The sequence below is a fragment of the Tupaia chinensis genome, unplaced genomic scaffold (genome assembly GCF_000334495.1).
Source record: "Tupaia chinensis unplaced genomic scaffold, TupChi_1.0 Scaffold000042_2, whole genome shotgun sequence".
Classification (NCBI taxonomy): Eukaryota; Metazoa; Chordata; class Mammalia; order Scandentia; family Tupaiidae; genus Tupaia; species Tupaia belangeri.
In genome coordinates this window covers 350,899-361,520 of record NW_006159498.1, presented here as the reverse complement: position 1 = coordinate 361,520, position 10,622 = coordinate 350,899, and the positions used below count along the sequence as shown (strand labels likewise).

The window sequence follows — 10,622 nt, the reverse complement described above, 5'->3', positions numbered from 1 at the left end:
AGATCCTGAGAGGAGAACGGAGGAGAAGGGATTGTGGCATGGCCATCCCCCCTGGGGGGGGTGATTTCTCACTTTCTGTCTCTCTGTCTCTCTCTGTATGTCTGGTGAGCACACGTGCCCTATAGTAAAAACCTCTAAAAAAAATGTGATACCTATTTTGGATACATTGGGTTAAGTAAGAAAAAAAAGCATTAAAATTCATTTTACCTGCTTTTTTTTAGAGAGAGATTTTTTGCTATAGGGCTCATGTGCTTACCAGAGAGAGACAGAGAGGTAGAAAGTGAGAAATTAGCCCCTAGGGGGAGATGGTCATGCCACAATCCCTTCTCCATTCTGCTCTTGGGACTTTGCACACATGCACATGTGCCTGCTGTGAGTTTCAAGCCGCTGGGTTCAGGACTCAAACCATGGTTAGCTGTGAGGTTGTCTAGTACCTTAACTGCTATGCCACCTGCTGACCCTTATCTGCTTCTTTTTCTTCTTCTTTTTTTTTCTTTTTTTGGAGAGGTTTTTGCTATAGGGTGCATGCGCTCACCAGAAAGACACAGAGACATTACGCCAACTACTGGTCTCTCTCTCTCTCTCTTTTTTTTTAAAGAGATTTTTGCTATAGAGAGAGACAGAAAAGCAAGAAATCACCCCTGGGGGCGGGGGGATGGCCATTTCACAGTCCCTTCTCCTCCATTCTCCTCTTGGGGTTTTTTTTTTGGGGGGGTACACATGCACATGTGCCAGTGTGTTTTAAGTCGCCAGGTCTGGGACTCCAACTGGGGTCGACCCATGTGGGAGTCCAGCAACGTAACCATTGCATCATCTGCTGGTCCCTTACCTGCTTATTTTTAGATTTATTTTAGAATGTGGCTAGTAGGTAAATCTAAAATCACCTGCCAGGCCCCCAAGCTCTGTACATCTCTGCTGGGCAGCGCTGCCTTAAACACCTCATAACCAAAGCTGAATCTTATTCCTCCGACCCTGCCCTGAAAACCACTCCTTCACTTTCAGCCAACATGGGAGGCTCATCCCAGCTTGGAACGACAGTGGAAGTCTTGCAGGAGAAGGTCGGCAACCTCCAGAAATCCAGGCTTAAGGTCAGTATCCCAGCTGAGAAGATGAGGTGAGCTGGCAGTGGACTCTGAGACCCCACGGCTCTCCCCCATGCAGTGTCTGACCTGGACAGCAAGGAGGCTGGGGTGGAGTGGGCTCAGAGGGCAGCAGCACCCGTAGAGTCAGAGCTGGGCCTGGAAGGTGGCGGTGTGATCCCTCCATTGGGTTCTCAAGTGGCTCCCACCTGCCACCTTGATAGCCACCATGACATCCTGCCTTCCTCATCCCTCCCTCAGGCCCTGGTACCTCAAAGGCTCGGGCCTTGCATGTCTGTGTCTTCCCCTTCAGGAGGAGGAGCTTGAGAGAATTTGGGGCAACCAAATCGAGATCATGAAGGATCACTATGTCATGCTGGACAGGACAGTGGACGAGCTCCAGCTTCGCATGAACGACTTCAAGGTTTGGAGGTCTGGGCGGGTTCAGGATGGGTGGGCCCAGGACAGGTTGGCACCAGGAGAATTCTCATATCGATGCTTGGACCCTCCCTAAAAACTTTGCAGGAGGGGTACGCACTGCCAGCTGGGGAGCAAGTGGACATTCTACCATGAGAAAATTATATTTCCATTGAAACAAGTAGATCCTGCCACTGTCTACCCCACATATAAACAAAAGGACCTGGATGGAGTCCATCACTGACCGCTGTGTCCCCCTGCCCTTGAAGGGCAAAGTGAAGGCTCAGTAGCATTTGCTGAGTGAAGCGATGAATGAATAAGAGGGTTTCTTACACCAGTCGTTATAACATCTCCCCTAAACCAACTTGTCTAGGGAAAACGAGGCCTCTCCCTTAGTCTCTGGGCTGCAGGGCCTCTCTAGGCCAGCAGATCTGCTTATAAGATAAACGTGAAGATGGACACAGGCCTCCTGCCTGGGAGTTCACTGAGCAAGGTGCCTTCCCCAGTGGGCCAGAGGATCCTGACGTGCTGAGCTGGCCTGCTGGGTCCTCAGCACAAGAGGTGCCCTGGACTTTTGCAGAATGGGCCAAGGGACAGTTTCCTCTCCCAAAGTATAAAGAGACAGAATCCCAAACAGAACCAAGGTTCTTACCCTGGGGGCTTCTGATCCTCAGTCAGGGGCTGCTGATGGGGACGCACTGGGATGTGAAGGATAGAAGAGGGGACCAAGGCCAGCTGGGGCTATCACCCCCTCTCAAGGTCACTGGATGATAGAATCAGGCTGGGCCCCACACAGGGCAATTTTAAAAGGAAAAGAACTTATAAAAGGGGAACCAGACTGGCTTCGTGGCCTGTGGTTGGGAAGCTGGATCCTTCATGGCCAACCCTGTGGTTTGTGTCCTGGCCCCAGTGGCTTGAAAAGCATGCTGAGCATGTGCGTGTATGTGCCCAAAGTCCTGGTGGGGAGAAGAAACGAAGGGGAAGCGATTACAGAGTGACCATGCCCCTTCGGATCGCGCAAGAGCAAGGCCCTGTCCAAAATGTAATTGCTTATAAAATTGGCCCCGGGGGGCAGCCTGTGGCATGGTGGTTGGTGGTTAAGGCAGTTGATCCTACGTGGCAACTGCACAGTACAAGTCCCAGACCTGTGTGCTTGAGACGTCCACTGGGTGTGTGGGTGCATGCTCAGACTCTGGAGAGAAGGGATTGTGGTGTGGCCCCTCCCCCAGGGGTGCTTTCTTACTTTCTCTCTTTCACTCTCTTTCTCTGTGTGTGTTTGTCTAGCAAACACTTGTGCTCTCTAGCAAAAAGGAAAAAAAAAAAAAAAAAAGATTGGCTCAAAGCAACTGGATATCCACCTGGGAAAAAATGAATCTTGACCTCACTCCATACCCCAACATTAACTAGGCATGGAGCACAGACCTAAACAAGATTTTGTTTAGTTTTGTTTTTTTTTTTTTGAGAGAGATATTTGCTATAGGGCATGTGTACTTGCCAGAGAGACAGAGACAGATAGACAGAAAGTGAGAAATCACCCCCCAGGGAGTTGGCCACACTGCAATCCCTTCTCCTTTTGGGATCTTGGGCATGCACACACATGCACCCGGTGTGAGTTTTAAGCCACCAGGTTCAGGACTGGAACCGTGTCAACCACATGGGAGTCCAGCAATGTAACCATCACGCCATCTGCTGGTCCCAAGAGCTAAATGTTAATACTTAAACCATTAGGTCCTTGGGAAAGTAATGATGCGTTTTGCATAGGAAAACACCTCATGACTTTTCTGACAATCTAATGTAATTCTTCTAGAAGAAAGTAAGAGAATACCTTTGTAATATTGGGTTAGGTAAGATTTCTTTTCTTTCCTCTTTTTTTAAAAAAGAATTATTTGGGAACCAGCAGTTAGCGTAATGGCTATGTCGCTGGACTCCCACGTAGTCGACTGTGGTTCGCGTCCCGGACCCGGTGGCTTAAAACTCACGCTGGGCGCGTGTGCGTGCGTGCCCAAGATCCCAAGAGGAGAATGGAGGAGAAGGGATTGCGGCGTGACCATCCCCCCTGGGGGATGATTTCTCGCTTTCTGTCTCTATGTCTCTCTCTGTCTGTCTGGCGAGCGCACGCGCCCTATAGCAAAAAAAACCTCTCCAAAAAAAAAAAAAGAAGAATTATCATTATTACTATTTTAAGAAGAATTTATTTAGTTCCATTTGTTATTATTGCTATTATTATTATTATTTTCATTTGGCGAGAGAGAAAGAAAGCAAGCTGCCAGGTCCAGGACTCGAAATGTGGTCAACTATGTGGGAATACAACACCCTCAACCACCACACCACCTGCTGGCTCCCATTATTATTTTTTTTAATCTGCTACAGGGCATGTGTGCTCTCCAGAGAGAGACAGAGAGGAAGAGAAAGAGAGAAAATGAGAAAGCAGGCCGCCAGGTCTGGAACTTGAATCACAGTTGGCCATGTGGGAGTCTAATGCCTCAACCTCCACACCACCTGCTGGCCCCTAGTAAGAGTTCTTTTACTATTATTATTTTTCACATGAGTTTTCCCAGAAAACGAGAAAGAGAGAGAGGGAGAGAAAGAGCCACCAAGTACGGGACTCGAACCACAGTCAGCCATATGGGAATTCCGGTGCTTCAACCACCACACCACCTGCTGGCCCCAGTAAGATTTCTTAAGACACAAATATTGAATTCTATCTCATGATATATACACTATTTTTTTTAAAGGAATTTTTGCCATAGGGCATGTGCTCACCAGAGAGAGACAGAAAGTGAAAAATCACCCAACAGGGAGGATGGCCATGCTGCAGTCCCTCTCTTCCATTCTCCTCTTGGGATTTTGGTCATGCTTGCACATGCACCTGGTGTGAGTTTCAAGCTGCCAGGTCTGGGACTCAAACCGCAGTCAGCCATATGGAAGTCCAGAGACGTAACTGTTATGCCGTCTGCTGGTCCCTTTATGCACTATGTTTAAAGGTCAAGTGTACTGATCTTGGATACACACTTTAAATGCAGTAACAAGATTGAGGAAAAGGACCAGCGGTGGTATGGTGGTTAAAGCAGCTGGATCTTACATGGCTGACTGCATGTTTTGAGTCCCAGACCTGGCGATTTGAAAAACATGCTGGGCACATTTGCATGTGTACCCCAAATCCTGAAATCTCCCATGGGTATGCTCTCTCTCTCTCGCTCTCTCTCTGGCAAGTGCATGTATTCTCTGGCAAAATAAAAATAAAAATAAGATTGAGGAAGGAATAGTGGGATGGGAAGGTTAATAGGCATAGAAAAGGCAAATATGGAGGGTCCAGTCAATGGTATGATGGTTACGTTGCTTGACTTCTATGTAGTTGACCATAGTTTGGGTCCTGGACCCGGTGACCTAAAACTCAACCAGGGCACGTGCATGTGCATACCCAAAATCCTGAGAGAAGAATGGAGGAGAAGGGATTGTGGCGTGGCCATCCCCCCGGGGGTGATTTCTTGCTTTCTGTTTTTCTGTCTTTCTGGCAAGTGCACATGCCCTATGGCAAAAAATCTCTCTCTCTAAAAAAAAGGCAAATATAGGGAACCAGCAGTTAGCGTAATGGCTATGTCGCTGGACTCCCATGTAGTCGACCGCGGTTCGAGTCCCGGACCCGGTGGCTTAAAACTCACGCCGGGCGCATGTGCGTGCGTGCCCAAGATCCCGAGAGGAGAATGGAGGAGAAGGGATTGCGGCGTGGCCATCCCCTCTGGGGAGTGATTTCTCGCTTTCTGTCTCTCTGTCTGTCTGGCAAGCGCACGCACCCCATAGTGAAAAACATCTCCAAAAAAAAAGCAAATATAGGAGCCAGCAGGTAGTGTGGTGGTTAAGGGCACTGGACTCCCACATGGCCGACTGAAGTTCAAGTCCCAGACCTAGCAACTTGCATTCTCTCTCTCTCTGTGGCCCTCTCTGGTCAAATTAAAATAAATAAATAAATAAAGCTAAATAAAGTAATTCTTTTTTATTTTTTTAAAGGCAAATCTAGAACAATGTTGAATATAAGCCAGGCATGGTGGCACGCCTACAGCCCCAGCTATTTGGGAGGTTGAGTTGAGGATGTGAGTTTGAGCCTAAGCTGGATAACATAGCAAAGCTTGTCTTTGAAAAAAAAAAAAAGAAGAAGGAGAAAAGGAAAAATGCCCATCATAGAAAACAAAGGTGGGAACCAGCAGTTAGCGTAATGGCTATGTCGCTGGACTCCCACGTAGTCGACCACGGTTCACGTCCTGGACCCGGTGGCTTAAAACTCACGCCGGGCGTGTGTGCGTGCGTGCCCAAGATCCCGGGAGGAGAACGAAGGAGAAGGGATTGCGGCATGACCATCGCCCCTGGGGGGTGATTTCTCGCTTTCTGTCTCTATATCTCTCTCTCTGTCTTTCTGGCGAGCGCACGCGCCCTATAGCGAAAAAACCTCTCCAAAAAAAAAAAAAAGAAAGCAAAGGTGAATGCTCAGTGTATAGTTATTTCAACTTTTTTTTTTTTGAGAGGTTTTTCACTATAGGGCGCGTGCACTCGCCAGACAGACAGAGAGACAGAAAGTGAGAAATCACCTCCCAGAGGGGATGGCCATGCCGCAATCCCTTCTCCTTCATTCGCTGGTTCCCTAGTTATTTCAACTTTTCTGTATGGAAATTTTCATAGTGAACTGTTGGGAGACTCTTAGATTTCATTAAGAAAATGAAAATTCAGGGGCCAGCCAGGTGGTGTGGTAGTTACGGCAACTGGATCCCACATCGCTGACTGCATAGTTTGAGTCCCAGGCCCAGAAGCTTGAAAGACACGCTGATATGTGTGTATGAGAGCCCAAAATCTCTAGAGGAGAATAGAGGAAAAAGGATTGCAGCATGGCCGTCCCTTCTGGGGGGTGAATTCTCACTCTCCCGCTCTCACTCACTTTCTCACTTGCTCTCTTTCTGTTTCTCTCCAGAGAGCACATGCGCCCTATAACAAAATTTAAAACAAAATAAAAATGCAACCCACAGCCTGGGGAGAAATATTTGCAACACATCTGACAAAGGCCTGGAATTAAAGCCATAATGAAATACCATTTTATACTCACGAGAATGGCTAAATAGGAAAGAACAACAATATTGGGAGACCGACAGCTGGCATGCTGGTTGGGGGTGCTGGACTTCCACATGGCCGACTGCGGTTTAAGTCCCGGACCTGGCGGCTTGCTTTCTCCCTTTCTCTCTCTCTCTCTCAACTCTCTCACTCTCTGTCCCTCTCTGGTCAAATTAAAATAAATAAAATTAAAAAAAAAAGAAAAAGAACAATAATGCCAAACATCAACAAGCTTATGGAGCAACCGGAACTCTTAGACACTGTTGGTGGGAGTGAAAAATGGCACGACTACTTGAGAAAACTGGCAGCTTCTATAAAGTTAACCATACCCATGACCCAGCAATTCCTGCCTTAGCTGTTAACCCACAGAAATGAGAGTGCCGTTGCTCTCCAAAAAGGCGTGAACACAAATGTCCATCGCAGCAGTATGCCTAACAGCCCCAGCCCAGGAATCTACCTAGTACCACCCACAGGGGAAGGGATAGCAGGACTGCAGCATCGCCCAGCGGGGCGTCACCAGCAGCAGAAGGGGCGGACTACCCACCTACATAGCAACATGGGCAACTCGCAGCGGCATGAGGAGGAAAGGAAAGCAGGCATGCGGAGGAAAGGAAAGCAGGCATGCAAGGCCGTGCCCTGTGACTCCGGTTATATGGAATCCAGAGACAGGCAAAGCTGTTTGGGTAATAGAAATTAAAACAGCGGTTGCTTCTGGGTAGGGCGGGATTGGACTGGAAAGAGCGTGAGAGAGCCAGCAGGCGGCGTGGTGGTGCTTAGGGCACTGGATCCTACGTGCCTGATTCTGCCATTTGAGTCCTGAACCTGGCTGACCGCTTAAAAAGTGCGCTGGACACATGTGCCAGAGGGGAATGAAAGAAAAGGAACTGTAGCATGGCCATCCCCCTTGGGGGGTGATTTCTCACTTTCTCTCCCTCTCTCTCTCTCCAGAGAGTGCACACACCTCAGGGCAAAAATCTTTTTAAAAAATTAAAAAATGACACTTCCTTGAGTGATGGAAATGTTTTCATCCCCATCGGGCAGCAGAGGCACAGGTGTGTACAGCTGCTAGAAGGTAGACAACTGTCAAAGTCATTAGCACTACACTCGAGGTCTGAGCATCCCTCTGTATGCCGTAGGTCTCAATTAAGTGGGGTCTGCTGATTGCTTGAGAACATGAAAAAGGGAGAGGACTATTGGTGGCAGGAGACTGCTGGGGAGAAGACACAGCTGGTGGGAGGGCCACGCTCAATCCCTTCTGACTTGACATTTAAGAGTAGGAAAGTTGGGCCAGCCCCATGGCCCAGTGGCTAAAGGAGCTAGATCCCACATGGCCAACAGCAGCTCAAATCCTGGTCCCAGCAGTTTGAAAGACACAAGGAGAAGGGGGGCAGACAGCAGGTGGTGTGGTGGTTAAGGTGCTGGACTCCTACATGGCCGACCAGGGTTTGAGTCCTGGATCTGGTGGCTTGAAAATCGTACTGGGCATGTGTGTGGGCATGTGTGTGTGCACGTTCAAAATCCTGAGAGAAGATTACAGCATGGCCATCCTGGAGATGCTTTTTCACTTTCCTTCTCCCTCTGTCTGTCTGTCACTAGCTACATGCCTTGTAGCAAATTTTTTAAAAAGACCCAAGTTGGGGGGCCAGCAGGTAGCATGGTGGTTAACTGTTCAAGTCCTGGATCTGGTGGCTTGCTTTCTCAGTTCTCTCTCTCTCTCTCTGTCTCACTCTGGTCAAATTAAAAATAGTAGTGATAAATAAAATAAAGGAAATAATTACTTAAAAAATAAAAAAGACCTAAGTGGGGATGTAAGTGATAACATTGGGCCTGGGAATTCCGAGAGGCTAATGTGAGGCTGGAGGAAACCAGAGCAGGGACTTCCCACATCTCCACCGCTCATCCCAGACTTTGGGACTCTCCTGTGGGGCAGAGTGGACTTAATTAATTAATTTTAAAATAATTTATTATTATTATTATTGGTGCAGGGTACATGCATTCACCAGAGAGACACAAAAAGTGAGAAAGCAAGCGACCAGGTCCAGGACTCAAACCACAGTCAGTCATGTGGGTGACCCAACACCTTAACCATCATGCCACCTGCTGGCCACTTTATTTATTTTTATTCATTTATTTATTAGGTCGTTGGGAAAATCATGATGTATTTTTCCATATTTTTTTATACAAAAATATACCATGGGGGCTGGCAGGTGGCATGGTGGTTAAGGGCATTGGACTCCCACATGACTGACCACGGTTTGAGTCCTGGACCTGGTGGCTTGCTTTCTTGCTTTCTCTCTCTCTCGCTCACTCTGTTCCTCTCTGGTCAAATTAATATGAAATAAATGAATAAATATATAAAGTTAAAATAATTGTTAAAAAAAATGCATCATGAGGGAACCAGCAGTTAGCGTAATGATTATGTCGCTGAACTCCCACGTAGTCGACCGTGGTTCGCGTCCCGGACCTGGTGGCTTAAAACTCGCACCAGGCGCGTGTGTGCGTTCCCAAGATCCCGAGAGGAGAATGAAGGAGAAGGAATTGCGGCGTGACCATCCTCCCTGGGGGGTGATTTCTGGCTTTCTGTCTCTATGTCTCTCTGTTTGTCTGGTGAGTGCACGCGCTCTATTGCGAAAAAAACCTCTCCAAAAAAAATGCATCATGACTTTCCTGACCAATATTTATTTATTTATTGGAGAGGTTTTCACTACGGGGTGCGTGCACTTGCCAGACAGACAGAGAGAGAGACATAGAGACAGAAAGCGAGAAATCACCCCCCAGGGGAGATGGTCACGCCGCAGTCCCTTCTCCTCCATTCTCCTCTTGGGATCTTGGGCACGCACGCACACGCACCCAGTGTGAGTTTTAAGCCACCGGGTCCGGGACGCAAACCACGGTCGACTACGTGGGAGTCCAGCGACATAGCCATTACGCTAACTGCTGGTTCCCACCAATATTTATTTTTAGATTTTTGCCATAGAGCACATGTGCTTACCAAAGACAGAGAGAAATGACTGCCCAAAGAGGATGGTCACGCCACAACCCCTTCTCCATCCTCCTCTCAGGATCAGCAGGCACGCACCTGTGCCCTGCGTGTCTTTCATGCCGCAGGTCCAGGACTCAACCCAGGGTCAGCCATGTGGGATCCAGGTGTCTTATCCACCACGCCATCTGCTGGCCCGAGGTGGATTTATTTTGAATTTTAATAATTTTTGCTAGAGGGTGCATGGACTTGCCAAAGACAGAGGGAGAGAGGAGAAAGCACCACATGGGAAGGTCGCACTGCAGTCTCTTCTCCATTTCTCCGCCCGTTGGGATTTGGGGCATGCATGCCTACTGTGTTTCTCAAGCCACCAGATCTGGGACTTGAACTGCATAGTCAGCCACATGGCACCCAGCTGCCTTAACGTCCGTGCCACCTGCTCGCCCTCACCTACTTTACTTACACCCATCATCACGCTGCACCACAAGAACGGCTGTAAAATGTAGCCTTGGTTCTGGGCAGCCAAATTCCAGCTAATAATGGGGAATTCTGCTCCCGAGGGCGAGAGGGAGAAAAATACGAAGGGCGAAGTAGAAGCCTGACTGCGACTTTGAAGGAATGACCCTACCTTCTGGGGACATAGGAGGCTCTATCCAGGCAGATTAGTGCCGCCCCTGTCTTAGGGTCTAGGAAGCGGCAGACGGCTTCATTAATGAGAGCAGCTGGTCCCTTGTGGAGTTGGGGGGCTGGGAAGTGAGCATAGCGGGTGGTCCGTGTCACTGATGACAGACTGGAGTTCTCACTGGGAGCCTGTTACGTTCAGAAGAGGTGGACTTGCCTTAGATATGTAGGGACACCTAGCGTGAGCGGCAGGTGGTGCTTCCCTTCCCTGGGTCTAATTCCTGTGTGGGAAAGTTCTTATGGTGTCTCTCAGGGGGACAGCTTGCCGGGAGTCCCAGGTCCCTTCCCTTCCAATCCGAGCCCCTAGACCCTTCGGTCTGGGCCTTCCCATGTGCCCAGCCACCTGCTGTCCACCTGACCCACGGCAA

General features: G+C 48.7%; 1 protein-coding gene across 1 annotated transcript in view; it reads left to right on the top strand.

Moving 5' to 3' along the window:
• The window catches only part of CUNH16orf96 (chromosome unknown C16orf96 homolog), a 69,486-nt gene that overhangs the window by 24,029 nt on the left and 34,835 nt on the right, over positions 1-10,622 (top strand). Inside the window, exon 8 of the mRNA XM_027773218.1 lies at positions 1,393-1,503. Within this exon, the coding sequence (XP_027629019.1) occupies positions 1,393-1,503 (111 nt within the window). The remainder of the gene's footprint in view (positions 1-1,392; positions 1,504-10,622) is intronic.